This window comes from Orbicella faveolata, unplaced genomic scaffold (assembly GCF_042242905.1).
Source record: "Orbicella faveolata isolate gen_17 unplaced genomic scaffold, um_ofav_v1 contig_1, whole genome shotgun sequence".
NCBI classification, from domain to species: Eukaryota; Metazoa; Cnidaria; class Anthozoa; order Scleractinia; family Merulinidae; genus Orbicella; species Orbicella faveolata.
The window spans coordinates 34538691-34557853 of record NW_028301536.1 but is presented as its reverse complement, the minus strand read 5'-3'; the positions used below and the strand labels follow the sequence as shown (position 1 = coordinate 34557853).

The 19163-nt window shown below is 39.4% G+C and overlaps 1 protein-coding gene and 1 long non-coding RNA gene across 4 annotated transcripts; one reads left to right on the top strand and one right to left on the bottom strand.

Moving 5' to 3' along the window:
- The first annotated feature begins 2486 nt into the window (after positions 1 to 2486).
- Positions 2487 to 3740, top strand: LOC149118862 (uncharacterized). Of its 2 annotated transcripts, none has more exons than XR_016202101.1 (2): positions 2487 to 2868; positions 3008 to 3740. It is a non-coding gene; the product is annotated as an uncharacterized LOC149118862 (long non-coding RNA). The 2 variants fall into 2 exon arrangements; XR_016202104.1 differs by having other exon boundaries at positions 2487 to 2893.
- A 4908-nt stretch (positions 3741 to 8648) lies between these two features.
- Positions 8649 to 18853, bottom strand: LOC110047033 (uncharacterized). Of its 2 annotated transcripts, none has more exons than XM_020752758.2 (7): positions 18244 to 18853; positions 15129 to 15782; positions 14349 to 14393; positions 13408 to 13543; positions 12534 to 12772; positions 11874 to 12107; positions 8649 to 11209 (listed from the first exon to the last, which is right to left on the bottom strand). In XM_020752758.2, the coding sequence occupies exons 1-7, from the start codon at positions 18332 to 18334 to the stop codon at positions 10464 to 10466; spliced, it is 2145 nt and encodes a 714-aa protein (XP_020608417.2). In that variant the 5' UTR covers positions 18335 to 18853; the 3' UTR covers positions 8649 to 10463. The 2 variants fall into 2 exon arrangements, with proteins under 2 accessions (XP_020608417.2, XP_020608418.2); XM_020752759.2 differs by having other exon boundaries at positions 11874 to 12104.
- Positions 18854 to 19163: the final 310 nt, after the last annotated feature.

The following is a 19163-nucleotide window of genomic DNA, read 5'->3' as shown; positions in this document are numbered from 1 at the left end:
TCGCCGCAAAATAGCGTTGCGTGACATCCGGTATTGACTGTGAAATATGTAAATTGCAAAATTGTGGTGCGCTGTCTGTGCCAGCAAGCGACATATCAACTACAAGACTGTTCACCGGTTGAAATGTAAGAATTTATATGATAAAACTACTGCTTAGGTAAAGTGCTGTCTGGCATTGGTAACATGGCTTTTTGTTGCGGCACCGTTTCTTCCTACAAGCAAGACAGTGTTTGGTCATGGTTTATTTGTTTCTGGACGACAATACATATGATCCTAACTCTCGGATTAGCCTTCGCACTCGGTGTACTTCTTCCTGTATTCATGGATTCTTTTGGTGAAAGCCGAGAAAAAACAGGCAAGTTTCAGATCTATCAGCTTCAGTAAATATTTTATGCTGTCGAGCAGTCGAAGTTCTTTAGTTTTCGGTGGCCTGAGCGGGGGCCGGTACATTTAGTTCGCTGACCCCTAGTCCATGGACTACCCCGATGGACCTGGTCCATGGACTACTTGAATGGACTACCCATGTACTACCCTAAATGGACCACCCTGAAATTTGTGGCAAACATAAACAAAAGATGCGATCAATCGACAAACACATTACGGAACACTTGCGATTTAACAGATTCAACGTTAGGTGACTACACTGCCGCGTTTCTCATGGCTGGTGGAGCAGGAATTATTGCATCACTCGTTCCATTTCTTCTTCATTGTGTTCAAAGACAATCAGAACAAAACATTATATATCTCTAGCTGCTGAGCAGGAAGTGAATCAGGAACAAAGTATAAGTGCCGATGGAAAAGAGAAATTCCCACAACAAAGCGGGCAAGATAACAACGCTTTTCAGAACCCCTCAAAGACCAGAAACTTTCATTTTGGCTATGAAATGTGCATGCCGTGGTTATTCGTTTGCACGAATTTATTTGTCTAATTTTGCATGCGAGTCACCATCGTAGAGAGGATATGGGATTAAAGAAATGACACAATAACATTACACCACAATGGCACTTAACGGAAAATTATCAAAAACGTTGAACAAGCATCGCTTGCGGGGATCAGAGCGGATTTAAGACTTATTCTTTAAAACCCTTGATACGTTCTTGTAACAGACAAAGAAGTAAAAGAAAATAATGTTGTAAATAATGCAAGTAGCTGTATGTTTTTGCAAGTACTGTAAGCACTGAACTGTAAGTCGGTAGCCTAAGTAACCCACATCGTAATTAAATAATATGAGCATTGTATTGTAAGTAGAGTATAGTACTGTTAGTAGCGTAAGTATCTCAAAGGGAAGTAAGTTCTGCAAGTGTTGTAAGTAGCGTATACGTTAAGTCGCGTTAAGTAGCTCGTATTTAAAAGTGTTGTAAATAAATAAAAAAATAAAATAAAATAAAACAATAAAGTAAAAATAAAAAGAAAAAAGTTGCACAACCCTTAAAAGGTGCATGAAGCCAAAAAGTAAAATTTCGCCGATTGCAGCCTCAATGTTCTTTTTGTTAAAGATTCTTACCAAAACTAACCGCGTAAGCGCGGTCAGGGTCCCGTAATAATTGAGGATCATGTAACAGATAAAGTAAGGTCAAAGTGTCCACTTTATAAATAAGTCTGAAGCATAGAGGCAAATTAAATTTCCTTTATGCTTCAGACTTACTTTGATCTATCTCTTTTTATTCAAATGTAACTTCAAGATGACGTAGAAGTTATGCGAAGAAGGAATTAAATTTATCGGAACACGGAACTCCAGTCAGCTCGTGCTTCCTGATATTTTTTTGGTAATTTTTTGGTTGGATGTTGGCCACGTACGCGAGTTGCTGGAACTAAGACGTTACATCGATAGTTTTCAAATTCAATTAAAAACAAACAAACAAACAAAAAAAAAAAAAACAAAAAGAAAAAAGAAAAAAGCACACACACACATGGAATTTCTTTTCGCCATATTCAGTGTTTATCCTTGTGGATTACCAGAAAATTATTTTTCACCACTCCCATGCACGTGCAACTTATTCTTGTAATTTGTAGAGTTCAGTGGAATCTATTTTAAGGTCATATCGCAAAGAGATTGAATTTACCATAACAATAACTATCAGTAAGTCGCTTTCACGACATAGCATGCCCTTCGCGCTTCTTGTTTTCCCCTCTCTTTTCCATTTGAACGCCTGCCACGCGGGCTATTAACAGAATAATTTGGCATTTCCAACTATTTACAGTCAGTATAACGGGCAGAAATTGTTTTTTAATGACTTACAAAACCCCGTATCACCGAGCCTACTCATATCAAAACTCACTGTTTCATGCGCAGATAGCAAGCGGTACGTGATTTGAAAAACGAAACATAAAAGTTGCGTGTTTCCGTGCACAACTTTGAACAAAACATGTTTTTCGGTCAATACGGGAAGTTCAGTCCTTCTCGCTGAGGCCACGCGACCAACAAAGCTTTGATTTCTCAGGGCAAATATTGGGTGGGTTTGAGCAGGCGGCTGACACGTTGCTGAAACGGTTATTTTTCTTTCGTTTTCCTTAGCTTCACTTCAAGCACTAGAGGTAGGATCGGAGCTACAGATATTTTACCGTTTTACTTTTCGTATTAGTAGATACCTGGAGAATTTTCCTATTTTCTTTACGAAGGGGAAACAAGACGTGATACATTGTTGCTACGTGTCATTTTCCCCCTTCGTCTACCTAAAAGCTAAAACACGTCCTGTTGTGCACGAGACTTGGATCTGTGCCGAATTTTACAGAGATCGTAGATATCTGGAGTGGACTGGACTTGTGCAAGCGAAGAAAATGAACTAAAACAAGTACAGGGAGATTAAGGTTTGTAGAACAACAAGATTTAAAGAGGCGTTGATCGAAACAAATCAGATTAATAAAAGGTCAGTGATAAAGACAATCAAGTTTGTGAGTATTCACTCTCATGCTTGTTTCTGTGTTTGTAAAAGGAACGTTTTAGCCAGTAATGCAGCGCAATCTTCACAAACAAGGATCGAAGCTTTCGTTTTGTTTTATTTATAGGAATGCCTTAACACAAGTCAGGTCAATACTGTCTTCGGTTCACATTTCAAACAAACAAACCATCTACTTTACTGTTTGCAGTTTCTATTTATTCAAAGACCGTGGAATTGAATGACAGTACGGGAATGAATATTGTGCACACAGAGGGCGTCATGTGCTTGGACTAAAGGCTGGCCCTTTCTCCACTCACTCTCGTGTGACTACCCTGCGAAAGAGAAGGGAATCGCTGTCTCCCAAGTTATTTTGTCATCTACCTCCTTGACATTTACCTTTATGCTGTCACGACCGAGTTACGAAGGGATTTTGAACAGGTCACGCAGTAGAAACCTCGGGAGACACGCGCGGTTCCTTTCAGATGCATGTTATGGTAGGCTATTGCACTGATTAATGTTCAAATAAAAAAAAAAAAGCGTCTATCCATTTACAACGTTATTCACACTGTGCCTAACTTTGGACTTCCGCGTTCCATGATTCAGCATCCTAGTGTTAATGTTACAAATGCCAGCGTGCGAAAATCAATGGGAAACAAATACAATCATCTCAATAGCTTGAAATAACCCGGAAAAAGCCACGAGGCTATTGAAAGATGCATGTTTTGAAAGCGGCTTTATCACCGCTTGCTTTCTCTAAAATAAGCGAAGATTCAGTACGGAGGGGAGCCTGTATTGCAGGAGTCTTGCAGCGTACAGGACTTCATATCATTAAAGATGGAACGGTGTTTGGATGCCTTTTTCATCTCCTCTGTTTTCTTAATTCTGTTGGCGCCGGCCGGAGGGTAGGAATCTCTAAGAACTGTTTTTTTTCGCGTGCAGTGTTAGTATTTACTCAAGTTTTGTGTACTCGCCTGAGTGCTGTTCACTGATTTCTGGTTCCCAAACGCTTCATTGAGTGTTACATTCCTACGTTGGTAGTGTTTAGTTCTGCTGAGATTTTCGGTTTTGGCGAGGAATGATACTGATGAAAATATTCTTGAAATAGTTCTGTTTACAACGAAAATTTCCTCTTGGCATATGATCCTGCTGAGCGAGTTCCCTGCGCCTCTCTCGTGTCGTCTCGTGTCGTCTCGTGTCGTCTCGTGTCGTGGTTTGAGCATCTGAAAAATCAGGCGTATTTCACTGATTTGAACGGCGAGATGACAACTGTAAACGCCTCTGTGTTGCTGTTTCAATACGTCGACTTTTAGGAGGGGACGCTTTCGCTCCGTTTTCGCTCCTCGCCCCGGGCTCATCGAGCGTGTCACCTAGAGATAAGAGAGATGACTGTAGTCAGCCAGCTATTGGATCAACGAGGGAAAGAATGAAACGCACGGGAAATTTGCATGAAAAGCTGTTGATAAACGAAATGTTTGTTCCAACTTCTCACAACCCACGTCTCCCTTTAGCAAATGCATTTTAATCGGGCGAGCGCTGGATACTTCTGGTCATGTCAGTCCCGGCGGCCATCGTGGAATCGAAGAGGACGTGGAGAGGGCGGGGGAAAGCTTAAGAAACCAAACCGCCTTTACGCTACGCCGGAGAAATTTCTGCGGTTAGGCCTATCGTCCACGCTAATCCGTAACTACCACAGAGCTTCTCGAAAACACTCATCAAACCGGCAGAATTTGACAACGCCGCCTTGTGTTTTGGTGTGGACAAAAAACATTTTGGAAACGGAGACTTTCGAAAACGATAACGTCACGATAATCGGATTTCCTTGCCGAGCTTTCCTCAAACGCAAATCCAAACTGAGCGCCGCAGATTGCTGCGTTTTCAATTTCTCCGCCATCTTCGACGATGACCGCCAGATGTCCAGTGGTCACCCAACAAAAACGCCTACACTGCAGACTAATTGACTCCGAGTTGACTCTGATAGTTTGTCGAAAACGCCTGCCTCTTACCGTAACCATTCTTAATATAGAATACTGTCATCATGTGTACTAAAGGCATCCGCGGTCGAGTATCGATCGATACTCTCGATCGATACCCTCGATCGACATCTAGATCAATACTCGATCGATACTCTCGATCGATACCCTCGATCGACATCTAGATCAATACTCGATCGACATCCTGATCGATAGTCGGCCGAGTGTCCACCGACTCATATGAATCGATCGAAAATTTGGTCGACTTTCGACCGACTATCGACCGAGATGTCGATGGATTGTCGATAGTTCGTTCAAAACTGCGAAAATCGTGTCGACGGATTGTCCATTATGCTAAATTTTGCTCCCACCAGGTGTGAAAAGACGTAATCAATAGTTCATCCGATATACATAGTCGGTTCAATCATAAACAATTTCAGAAAAATGATTTTAACACTGCGGTTCATGAACACTAAGCATTTTCAGCATCAACTTCATCATACTGGAGTGTTTAAAGAACTTTGATGAGGATGTCGATAAAGAACAACTTTCAAACTCCAGCAGTTCAACGGCCAACGGTTTAATCAATCGGCTCTTTAACGTACAGCTTACTTCTACTCGACAATTCTACTCACAAAAGCAACCTACATAACCCGAGTGTTACTTCCATTTCCCCGCATTACGAGTTCATTACGCGTTCACAGTATAACCGTCTTTTCAATTCACAACTTGTGCGAGCAGTTTATTTATAGCTATATATAGATTTGCAAGCTTCAGATTGGAGAACACTTTGCGCTTCAGTGAGCAATATACTGTCAAAATGCTGCAGGGGCAATGGGGGCTCCTTTGGAAATTAAGGTAAATAAATACCTTTACTAGAATAATAAAGTCTCTTCCAAACCTTCAATTAGTTGGGGTGTAGCGCAAAAATTGGCGCTAAAAGACAAACAAACAAACAAACAAACAAACAAAACTAAAAACAAAACAAAACAGGGGAGCAGCGCGGCGCGAGAGGGGGAAGCTCCTCGCACCAAGCCTCTCTCTCCTTTATTACTCTCCGTCGTTTTTTCGTGCTGCACCGCAACTAAGTGAACGCCTGGCAGAGGCTACGAATAATAGCTCCTTCTCTCCTCTTTGTATTCGGAAAATTCAATGCCGCGTTTCAGCGAAGAATTGGAGTGTTCCCTCATTTCCGATTTCCGATTTGTACAGTTGCTACACATAAAGGTTCTTCTTAAGAACCATGGGTTCAATACACAAGTTCAAAATTGAGTGTCAGTCAAGATTTAGACGCAGGGACAGACTCACAATTTATGGAACTGAATCTCTTTGTGGAGTAAAGTTGAGCCTTAAGGAAATCCTGTGACTAAAACAACTACGACAAGTACAGATCACAGTGACTGGAGGAAAAATAACCAACTGCAGAATGTATAAATATTTACTTTATTACATCTGTTATATATTATTTCCTTTGGAATATCGTCGTAAATCCAGCGAATATTTATATTCTCGATCTTACATAAATTCAAGTAAGATAAGGAAGTGGCTTTCCACTGATAAAAAAATAAAATGGCAAATAAATGATAAAGTGCCTCTTAAAAACCCTCCTTTAACCTAAAGCGTCTAGAGTCCTCTCAAAATAACTAAAATGTATCAAGAGTATTGAGAGAAATGGGGACGAACCAGCTCTTTGAAATACAAGCTCCAAATACAAGTATTTTATCCGGGGGGCGGGGGGGGGGGGAAGGGGAATAATTGAATGGCTTAGTGCAAGACTGACGTAAGTGACTTTTTCGGGTGAAAAATGATTTTTTCGTTCAAAAGCGCCCAAATTTTTGCATGTGGTCTCCAACGTAATAGGAAAACATTGCCCTGTGTTTGTATTCCTTGTTTTTTTTCGCCTGATGTACAAAACAAAGTGGAAAGTTTACTCGCTCAAAGACGGGATCTGGAAATGAATTTCTTCAACTACGTTGTGACGTAAGCTTGTGTTTGCATTATTTTGGCGCGCAAGACAACGTCAAGCTTTCGATCAGACAAGTTGAAACCTCACCTGTTGCATGAAGTCCGCTTATTTGACTCATATTTGCGCCCGCCTGGCGGTGAAAGGACTTCATTAAGTCCGGAAACCCGTAAGTCACTAGCATATCTCAAAGAAGCGAGATGTGTTGCTGTTCCAAGATCGCTAAGCGGTCGAAGGCACACTGAAGCCAGGCGAGGAGTTTGAAAGCACTTCTCATGCTAAAAAATGAGTCGATGGCGAGAAGTGGCCCATTTGCCAAATGTTGCTGTGCAGAACGTTTGGAAATAAAGAAGTGCTTTTAGACTCTAAAAAAATCTGTTTAGTCGGCCCGTAGGCCTTGCCGTGTTGAAGTTGCTCAGGGATATCCCATAATAATCTTTAATGCATCTCGATAGGTCTTGTCAGTCGATCTCAGTCGGCAATGGAAAACGTGACAAACTTACATTTCGCTCAGCCAACGGAATATTAATTGAAACAGAATCGACGGAAAAGATTTTTTTCACTGAGAAAAGTAATGTATTACTTCATTTAGACAAAAATAGCCCTAAGCCCCGATTCTTTCCAGGAATAAATGGCCAATGTTTTCATGTAAGAGAAATGATTGATCCAAAGTCGCGATTGTTGACCATTGTTGTGTTACAGTGTGACAGTTGACCTTTTGGGAACTGGGGCAAACAAACGCCAATCATATTATGGACTAGCGGCTTTCGATCGCTTGCCTTTATTATCATGGAATCCCAATGGAATGATTCGTTTGTGAGGTTAGAAGATGGCGAGAGAAAGAGACAACAGTGTAAGTCTTTTGTCTTTAAAAATGCCATTCCTTTTGCTATATATTTTCCGTTTGTTTCGGTTTTCCCGCTTAGATTCAGTTCAGTGTTTTCACAAATATACAGGGTATTTAATTATCGCAGAGACGGAGCAATTTCAGATTGACTCAGCCGTTCAAGTACTGTAATTCGGAAAAATCGTCTCTCTTCGAATGTCAAGCGTTAATTCCTTGTGGCAACATTTCACGAAATATGTTTTATAAGGTATTTGTTGTTCGTCACGCAGTCAAAGTAATGGCAAGCATCGCTGTTATAGCACATTGGATTTCAAAACGTTTTACATCATCGCAGTAGCACCTATGAAATGTCGCATTTCGCTAGTGATTTTCACTTTTTTTTTTCGAAAGAATGCAAACCGAACTCTTTTTTGTTCTAAACGAGTTTCATGCTTTCACTGATGGCAAAACGTTTCACTCTCAGAAGATAGGTAACCACCGCTAATAGACACTGGTCGTTGACTTTATTTAGATTCCCGATCATGCATGCTGTCTTTATGAAATGAAGCGTTTTCTTGTTTTATTATTTTCCCTAGGCTAGCACCAAAATAGAACACCCCTACCACAAAGTGTTTAGAGACTCTAACCCTAACCCTAAGCCCTAGCCCTAGCCCTAGCCCTAGCCCTAGCCCTAGCCTTAACCCTAAACCCTAGCCATAGCCCTAGCCCTAGCTCTAGCCCTAGCCCTAGCCCTAGCCTTAGCCTTAGCCCTAGCCCTAGCCCTAGCCCTAGCCCTAGCCCTAACCCTAGCCCTAGCCCTAGCCTTAGCCTTAGCCCTAGCCTTAACCCTAAACCCTAGCACTAAAACGGTAACCCTAACACTAAATGCTAAACCTAGGCCAAGGGTTAGGGTTTGCTTTTAGGTCTAACGCTAGCCGTGGGGTTATGTTACCTTTACTGTAACTGTCAAGCTATAGGCTCATCTTTCTCTAAGGCCCATGTTCATCCATTTCGTTTTGCGGCCCTGTATTATTGTTTTGAAGTCACCGTTGTCCTAATGTTTCTTTCTTTTTTTCCGAAGACAAAGCGCAAACCAACTAAAAAAATATACGGGGCTATGCTCTTCTACTCAATTGAAGACGACACGCAAAAATTCGGGCGCTTTTGAACAAAAAAAATCATTTTTCACCCGAAAAAGTCACTTACGTCAGTCTTGCACCAAGCCATTCAATTGATCTGTAGATGCCACTGGCTTGGAGGCTTGTTGTACCATTTAGGAGATAAAAAAGTGTTTGGGTTCCCTCATTTCCGATTTGTACAGTTGCTAAAAAAAAGGTTCTTCTTAAGGCCCCAAATAAACTAGTCGAATTCTGGATCTCTCTCTGTCACGCCGTGTTATACTCCCGGGAGACAGGGTAATCCCTTCTCCCGAGAGCATGACGTTGCGTGAAGTAGGGCTAGATCTTAGCCAGAACTGGACTACAAGGAACTAGATGTGTAGATATTACATTCAAGCTTACATTGAAATAAATACAACCCAATATCTTGGGACGTGGCTCTTGGCTGGTCTAGTCCATTTGACTTTACTAGATTATGGGCCCGAGCTAGAGAAAGTGAGTGGTTGCTACGAAGCTATGGCTAATTTCTAGCTCTGGGCCTGAAGATCTACTTGTCACTATATTGACCAAAAAACCAGTGCATTCTATTTCCATAGTGCCAGCCTTGCATTTCAAATTTCCTAAAAAGCGCTTGCGTTGCATAACTATCGCAGTATGCAACTGAATAAAAATTATGTTTTCCACAAAATGTTTTTGTGAGCCAATCTGTAAACTGCATCTGAAATCATTCATTTCTCAAGAGTGATCCACAGTTAATTTCTCTTTACAAAATCAATACATTGTAAGGCAGCCATGTAAATAAAAAAAGAGAAACTCAACTTAAGATATTTTCTTGATGCACCAATTTACACCTCATATTATTCAAGAAAGCTGACATTACATCTTGTGCACAACAATAAATAATAATAATGAACAATAAACATTTCAAGGTTCAGTAAATGAACAGGTTAACAGTGCATCTGAGAAGCATATTTTAGGTTTTACCCCTTGGGTTTAACCTGAATTTAGTCAGCATTTAGCAAGGTCTTTTAAGGCAGGAGATATGTGGATACACGAACAGTGGGAAGAGATACTCTCTGTTTGCTTTAATCTATGAACAGTATCTATTTTTAGGGCCTCTCAGGGATTTGGGGAACAATTGAACATGCTTGTTTATTTCAAGGGATTACAAATTAGGGATATTCTTATGGATTTAAATTTGATAGAACAAGGTGAAAATTTATTAACAGGCGGCATTAGAAAAATATTAAACAGGATCAAAGGAACATGTTTCCTCCCCTGGGAGGTCCCCATCTGTGACTGTTACAAGTGTAGGGTGAGTGAAAAATGAACAAAATAAAAAGCACAATCTATAAGCAATGAAGCCTCAAGCTTTAGGGCGACCCAGTCGGCCAAGCTACTCACTGCATCACCCACTTGTGCTTGTATTTTGTTAACTTAGACCTGCTTTTCATGTCCTTAATGTTTTTCCAGTATGCTTCTGATGTCCTTTCTCGAAATAAACTTGTGCCTTTAGACTACCTACAGACGTCTCCTACATGGTATTTTCTTTTGCAACAGAGTAAGGAGATGAACATGTACATGCAGGCTACTCATGCCTCGGACCTCAGATATGATTTCAGGGTCCCTCCAGATGTGATCCATTACCAGTATTCAAAATAACAGGCCCAAAATAACTTACATCTTTGACCACTGCAGTAAAGGTGTCAAACATCGGACTCCACCGATCTTAAGGTCCCTGCTGATCTGACATCTCTGACGGCCTTATGAGATACCCATGGATTAACATAACCACTGTCACCAACACTTGGTATTGATACAATTGAGTTTCTGTTTACTTCAACCCTTGCCTGGCCAGGCCCTGCATTGCCCACAGTACTAGACGAGGTCAATGAGCCTCTCTGAATATTTACAGCTGCATCACGATGATTAGAACCAGATGAATTACTGTCACTTAAAGAATGATTCGACTCTTGCCGTGGAACAAACCTTCTCTGTTCCAATGTTTCTCTAACTTGATCCAAAACTGAATCAATATGCGTATTACGAGGCATGCAATCTCCATTTGTATTGTCCCCCATAATGCCCGGATATGGTGGCAGCTCATCATCATTGTCATCATCATGTTCATCAGAAGATATATGATCTGCATTATGCGAGTGCTGTGGGGTCAACTCTGCCCTAGCCAAGGGAGAAATACCTCTGTGAATAGAAACCCTAGGGGTACTTTGTGGTGTGGAATGGCTGGATGTCCCTCGGTGTGGTCCAAAAAGTGGCATTCCAATAGGGGATCCCACTTTAGGAATAAGCATTGGTGATCCATGTCTTTCAAGTGCACGACGTGCTACTGTTGGTGTGGAAACTGGGGACCCCTGCCGAGGGGTCACTGCTGGAGTATTGGCTAATGATCCTTGACATGGTGTTGGTGGGTAAAGTTCTGGATAGCGCATAACTGTAATGTGATAGAAACAAAACACATAAATGCTCATATTTCCTAGAGTTCTCCACCAAGGGAAAATATATGGGTACTAGCAAATATGCTGCAGGAGGCAGGCTAACCCTGCAATTGACTAGAACATATCATCCAAGGGGAGTAGAAATACTCCTAGTCACTCCATCCTATGGAATAATAATAATAATTATTTTATTTAAAATTATAAAAATTCAATATAGTGACATTCCTGCTCTCATGTTGCTTTACAAAGAAATTTGAAAAAAACTATACGAATGGAATTAAAATCTATACATAAAAGGAACAAGGTTTAAAAACAAAGTACAATTCAAAATATTTAACTATCAAACAGAACTGCATGTCTGTACATGTATGTGACAGTGAAGCCTAGCAACAAAATGGCTGGGGGATCATTGCACACTCTCTTCAGCCAGTTTGTACTATCAGTGATGACTGATAATGATCAAACCAATGGTCAGTATGCATTTTAACCTAGAGTACTGACAGTTATTAATTTAAATTATGTAGTACATACACATATCCCTTTGCATGTATTGCAGACCTATAATCCAAGATACTGGGTAAATGCCTTATTTGCACATTGTAGTCTTATGAAGCTCTAAAACTTTCACTCAGAGGAAATGGAGTAAAAATAGAAGCTTACCATCATCATAAGTGGGTGGTGCATTCTGTTGAAAGATGTCATTGTCAGAAAACGAAACATGTCTGCGGTTGCTATTTGTTAAGCTGCCATTACGTCGTTCCTGCAATCTCCTTCGAGTGTGGCTGAATGTGATGATTGACAGGATGGCAAAAATTGCAGCGCATGCCACACCTATCACAATTCCAGTGTAGTGACGACTGAAATCCATCATATCTTCATCTTCCTCTTTTGCTACTAGGAAGCAAAGGGAGCATTGATTATACCGGTAGCCTTTACAACTGCATTCCCAAGTCAGAATGATGAAGATTAAATTTTGCTTTACATAATTTTCTGGTGAGAAACACAAAAACATTTCAGCTGGGATATTCCTCAAAATAATGACCTATCACAACCTGAAAGTGAAGCTAAATTAATATCTAATTATCTATTTGAGATTGCTGGTATCAAAAGTAAATTACGAAAAGAGCATACTGTTTGGGCAGGTCCTTCTAATGCTAGTGCTATGGACTTGCATACCGACTCAGACTGAAGTATACACACCACAAACATATTTTTACCATAAATTAGTTCCTAAATGCATCCAGGGGTTTGCAAAATCATCTCCAGAGCTGGTCAATTCATCTGGTGCCCGGCCCTTAATGAAAAATCTGGGCATCTTACCTTGATCATCTATAAGACTTGTAGTGTATGTTGCAATGAAGCCTTGAGCTGAGGTGAGCTTGTTAGACACAAACTCCACCCTCATTCCATTTCCTGAAGAAACAATTTCCTCTCCCCAGCCGTCCTGACCTCCACAAAGAGTCCTCAATGTGTCTGACCAGCTGTTGATACCGTCTTGGATGACAATGTAGTCTGGGCAATCTGGATACTTGTTGTAAGCTGTTTCCAAATCAAACTTACTGTGGATAAATTTTACAATCATACAGTATTTATTATTTTTCTTTTTGTTGTACATGAACTTGCATACATGTATAAGAACATGGCACAGACTTTATGATAACATAAAGATGTTTACTGAACGCATGTTAAACAGTATGTTGTACATGTATAATAGGTAAAGGTAAAGTCTGAATACGAGCCAAGTGGCCCATCAGGCCAGTGTTTATCCCAGTTTCTGTAGCATGAAGTGACTAGGAGTATTTCTACTCCTACCTAGATGGGATGCTAGTTCATGGCAGGGTTACCCCCAGCATTAAGTTTGCCAGTACCCATTTATCTGGGTGGAGAGAGGCACTGTGAGAGTTAAGTGTCTTGCCCAAGAACACAACACAATGTCCCCGGTCAGGGCTTGAACCTGGCCCACTCAATCCGAAGACAAGTGCAATAACCATGAGGCCACCGTGTATAATAAGCCATTAATATTTCACTTGTATTAGTTTTATCTAGCAGTTGCCTTTTACTGCTTCTAAAAGATTAAAACTACAGCTATAGATATGGAAGATACTCTGTGGTTAGCTGTGTGGTATGCCCATGACACTTGTTAGCTTCAGAAAATTACTGAATAATTTACAATAACTAGGTAGCTAGGACTCACCTAAACTGCAATGTAATGTAGTAACCGTCAGGAACATCTATTTCCCAGATACAATTTGCTTCATGAGGATAACCAGCAGGGTACCCCGGGGAATAGAAAGTTCCAGAGAGGGTATTCATGGTAACGCCACAACTAGCTGTTAACAAAAAGTGCAAAAACGTTGTCAGTACTTTCTTAATTAAATATTTCTGAAAGTAAATGCACTTCATTATTTGTCAACTCTCACATGAAGTACAGCTGTAATTGTCATCACTATGGATACAGCAATTAGAAATGCGCTCTGACTAGCTTTTAAGTTTTTTGCATCTGGACAAATTATTAATAGAGTCAAACCTCCTGTAAGGGACAACCCAAAATGTCAAGCCCAGGTGGTCGACTACAGGAGGTGGTTGCTTACGACCGCATAGACCATATTGGGTCAAAATTTTTCCTTGTTAGCATAATATGCTAACAAGGAAAAATTTTAACCACAGAGACTTAACCCATGTTTTAACTGTTTTCTTTTCTTAAGAAAAAATCCGGTACTTCCCATTGATAAATTGCTGTCTCTTGTACAACCCAGGAATGCGATAATATTATGTACAACACCTTATTATCCAATTTTTCCTCTTTTATCTGTCTAGTGGTCGCTTATGGGAGGTTAACAACAAAAGAACATTTCAAAATTTTATCGCTAAAGGTGGTTGTGGTTGCTTAAAAGAGGTGGTCATTTACAAGAGGTTCAAAATATAGTGATTTGAATTGGAAACTTTTGGTATTTTGGAAAACTGGTCACTAAGGAGAGGTGGTGGCAACCGGAGGTTCAACTGTACATAAATTTGATCAAGTACAAAAAGTACATGTACATAATATATACATGACACTTGTAAAAATCTCTGGCTTAATTTGTAAGATCACACTTTTAGCAAGCTAGGGTTAATAACTTTGAGAATAACACTTACATGGTGCAGAGGACATCTTGCAGTCCACTGGAGCTGTTGGATCTCCTATAGGGCCAATTAAAATCATAAGGATGACAGCAGTAATATTACAGTGTATTTTTATAAGCTTTTCATTTACATTTGTATGACAAATTGTGTGGTTCTAAAAAATCTGCTGCTCCAAAACATTTCCATACTCCTCTCCTATGGATGTTTTCTTTTCTTCTCTAAGGCCAAAAAAAGTTTCTCCCAGCACAATTACATAATGTATTGAAAATTTAAAAAAATCTTACTCTTTAACAATACTTCAGTCTGTAATTTATAATTTCATGTATCACTGGGCAAGTGATGGATAAACTCTGATCCACTATGCCAACTGCAAAATCCACTAGCCTTAGGCTATTGAATGCAACTTTCATTGAACATTGCACACAATATCCAATTTATCCACCCCAAAGAGCTTCAGTAGAAATTCCAAGGAAAAGGGCTATCAAAAACCAAATGTTTTTGAAGGAAAGTATAATTTATGTACATGTATGTTAAGTTAAACTGGAATTTCCCGTACATGTAGAGTGGGGTTTAGAACCAAAAAAGCTTTCTTATTTAATTCTGTGATACAGTTATAAGTATTGATGATATTTTCTGAAAAAACACATAATTTATACATGTAAATATGACGAGCCTGCCTCCTTATATGGATATTAAGTATTTTTCGCTATTAATAAATAGATATACATGTAAAAGTGTTTTTCATATCAAATATCTTTAAACTTATATTTTGAAAAAAAATATTATACTCACCACGACCATCCTCCTGGAAACATCGGTTTCTTACAGCTGAAACTTCATCCCTTGTCAACGCTTTGTTGTAGATTTGCAAACACGATATTCGTCCTTCAAAACTGTCACCTTTGCGTTGTCCACTACCTATACGAATATCTTTGTCTGTACTTAATTCCACCTTGCCAAGATTCATTTGCTGAACGTCTATACCATCTATCCACAATGTCGCAGTACCAGTGTTGTAGTTGTACGATGTTCCAACATATTGCCATTTATTTTGAAGACTGACTGTATGGTTGCGAAGAATGGAAAGAGACTCTCCACTGCGCTCCAGAAATTGTACCTTTACAGAATTACTATCCAATGTATAAAGCCCTACTCCTCCTTTATTGTTATTATCCAAGTATTGAATGATAGAACCTGCTTGCCCAGTTTGAAATATCCAAACTAGAATCGTGATAGAATTCTTAGCATCCAAGTGTGGACTCTGTGGGATAGTGATGTGACTTGTCCCAATACCAGTAAACTCATAAGCAGTATCTGCCTTTCCAAAAGGGCCTGTAACAAGTTGGACATCCTTCGGAATTCCACCAAAGTTACCATAGCAACTTGCATCTGCCGTATTGTAGAGTCTATTAAGTGGATACAATCCGATAGGATATGGTAGCGAATCTGAAAGGATTCAGAAAACTCAGCAATCAATATGAAAAAAAGTCAAAACATCTGAGTGTTTTTTGATATAATTTTATGAGCTCAACAAGGCCACAAAAAAGCAATTTAACCAACAAACTGGAAGATTTCACTCTTCAACTTTAGGAAATTCCAGAAAATCACAAAGGCATATAAAAGCATTTTGATTCAAGACTAAAAACCATAATCTTAATGAACAGGGATGACTTTCAAGCACTCTTTCATCATTGCTTATTACATTTAACAAGAGTGAAAGAAACTGGGTGTAAAGACGAATGCAAAACCAGCTTTCAAAAATAATTACAACACTAATACACTCAACGTTAACATGATAAATGACTATCCTACCGAGCCACCTTAAAATCAGAAAATTAGAAACCCTTCTTACGTTTATGGCAATGGCAGCATTCCTGGTTAGCAAGGTCATGTATTAGAGACATGCACTGATTCTAGAGGCATAAAATAGGGTATCAATTTTTGGGTCATTTAGTTTTGGAAAAAAATACAACTACAATCGTTTTAAAAAAGTGGGAGCCTCTGTTGCCTCTTTTGTAATCTCTTGACAACTCGACCCTAGTCCCCTGAAAACGAAAATAAAAATGAAAGGAAAAGAAACAAGGCGCATATATATATACCATGCATATTTTCTGTAATTTGCAACTCGGAATGTACATTAGTGACAGGAGTAAACTGGTATGATCTTACCATGCTAGAAATGTAAGAAGGGCAGGTAATCTAATTATGTTGTATTGTAAGCAGTGTAAGTATTAGTATTGTTAGTAGCGTGAGTATGCGTATTATATAGAGTAAGTGTTAGTATCATAAGTGGCGTAAGTAATAAGTTTTTTGTAAGTAGTGTAAGTAACTACATTAATATTGTATTGTAAGCAGTGTAAGTAGCATTTAAAAAGAATAAATAAAAAATTAAAAAAAGAAAAAAAAAATTTTGGGGTCAGGTCTGATATCTGTTCAAACCAAGAACTTTTGTGGGAAGTGTATGGATAATTAATTTTCTGGAACAAAACAAAATATAGAACCCATAAAATTGCCAATTCGTGCAATGCCAAATCGACCAAAAAATTTTTAGTTTTATTTTTGTTTGTATAATTACCTTCGATACAGATAATATCAGACGTACACAATTGTCTGCCCTCAATGCCCCTGAATTGATCTCATATAAGCATGGCTCCCGGGGTGTTAATCGTTTCTTAATTCCTTTGGGGGTTAAGTTTTAACTTAGAATGAGCCACTGTAGCTAGTGTCAGGTAGTTAGGCCTTGTAGGCCACTTGGCAAATTTGTAAACAAGTAAATAAAGATAAAGACAGAAAGAACCTCAACATGTGATGCAATTGCTGATAGAAATGGGCCTTACCAAACTAGAAAGCCAAAAAATAAAATAAATAAATAAATAAATAAATAAATAAATAAAGACATGACTTCTGTTGGGTCACTGCAACATTAACACACTTGTAGTGAAGCCGGAAGGTCAACTTTTATGAATCCTCTTTGTTTGATTATGCAACTCACATTTCACAATAAGCTAGAATATTATAGCACGGAACTGGTGTTTGCATGTGTCCTGAGCTGTGTAGGTCCGTCTGTTATAGATGGTTGCACGCTAGCTCAAACGTTCGCGTACAGCCACAAAAACAACAGGCATTTAAAATCACCAGTCACATTTACACAAATAAATTGAATTTATATGGCTTATTAGCAACAATTTTACTACTGGATAGCCAAGAATTGAGCCATAAATATCAGACATGGCACTTTACGTGAAGGAATAAAGCGATTATTCTCAAGTTTCTGCGAGCGCATTATATCTTGGCGACTTCACGCCGAATATTCTGTTATGCAAAGATGGTTGGCTAATTTTAGAATATTAAAATAATGTAATTTTCCATTGACTGCAGTAAGAGGAAAAATGTTTATCTGCCGCATGTAGCTGAACATGTGCTGTATATCCCCTCATTGAATATTATATCGAAATATTCTCCGTTAGGGTCGCGTGAATTTCAGTTATAGGTCGATCAAAATAAACAACACGTCTCGTGGACTCGAAGCGTAAAATGTCGATTGTTACAGACGTTGTAAACGCAGTTGACCTCGATATTCTCGTGACTAAAGGACTTCTAGAATGCACAGTGTGAAGCCAATAGTAAATCAAAATGGTTCATTTCATGAGCTACGATAACGATTCAACACTTCACAAATATCAGCAAAAACACTAAATAACAAAACACGAGCTAAACTCTATAGCTTTGGTTTTAGGAAATAGTTCGTTGGTTCAAGCGATCCGAACGAGACAGATATTTTTACCGCAAGACTTCAATATACACTACGGTCCCTGCCATCTTTTAATACAATTATATTTATACATGATCTGAAATAACCGTAAACAGCGCCACAGGAAGAGTTTTTGTGTACATGAGCAGAACCTACCTTCACAAAACCCGATGAATGGAAACACGGCAAGAGTAAACACGAGCACACCACGACAATACTGGCACGTATCGACGACTTTGCCAGCCATTTTGAAGTTTGACAGCGTAGAAAGTCAGCTACATCGAAGTTTTCCAGGCTTATTGTTTTCGTGCTTCATGAAAAAAGTGTCGACATCCAGCAGGTTAAAGTATCAAAGCTATTTCAGGGGCGTACACAGAAATATCAGACGGTTTCATATTTCACTACGCACGGTTTTCGTGGCGTTGCAAAATTTCTTTTCTTCCGAGATTGCTCAAGTATTGCACAAGTACAGCATCCGATACTATCTCCTCGCACATGAAAGAAAACTCGACGAGAAAACAGACCTTGTGTCCTGTAAACCAAAGAAGTTAATTTCTAGATGGACAGGGAAGCCAGCACGATCGTACACAATAATAATCCACTGAATGGTTTTATCACGCAAGTCACAACCAGCGTTTTCCCGCGTAAGCTGAAGCGTCGCGTTATTTCCGCTCACAAGCGATAGCGGACGCGTATGTCAATCAAATTGTTCAGCGTAGAGAAATCGCACCACGTAAAAACTTCAATTTGTTTTTTTAAAGGCACTTGGCTATGACTTGCTCATCTTTTTTTAAACGTCCTCCATGCAGTTCGCGAGACAAAGGAAAAAAAAATGCAATTGAATAGCAGATTGCTGGGGAGTGGGGTGAGGAAAATCAAGACTAGTGATCACTGGTGGGGTAAAATTGCAAATAAAATTATTTTGACTCCTTAGTTTCTTTGGATTTTATTATTTTGGCTACTTCAAATTCTGGGTGTTTTTAGAAGAGTCCCAGCCATGCAAATCAAAACACAATTACAAGGACGTGACAGGATAAAAGATTGCTAATATTCTGACGAGTAAGGTCACGTTTTCC

What these genes read in the sequence shown, in the direction of transcription:
- LOC110047033 (XM_020752758.2), bottom strand. Translation starts at nt 18,334, where the DNA reads ATGGCTGGCAAAGTCGTCGATACGTGCCAGTATTGTCGTGGTGTGCTC. An exon ending in TTTCCAGGAGGATGGTCGTG is followed by an intron (nt 14,394 to 15,128) that starts GTGAGTATAATA and finishes TTGGCCCTATAG; the next exon opens with GAGATCCAACAGCTCCAGTG. An exon ending in ACCACCCACTTATGATGATG is followed by an intron (nt 11,210 to 11,873) that starts GTAAGCTTCTAT and finishes ATCACATTACAG; the next exon opens with TTATGCGCTATCCAGAACTT.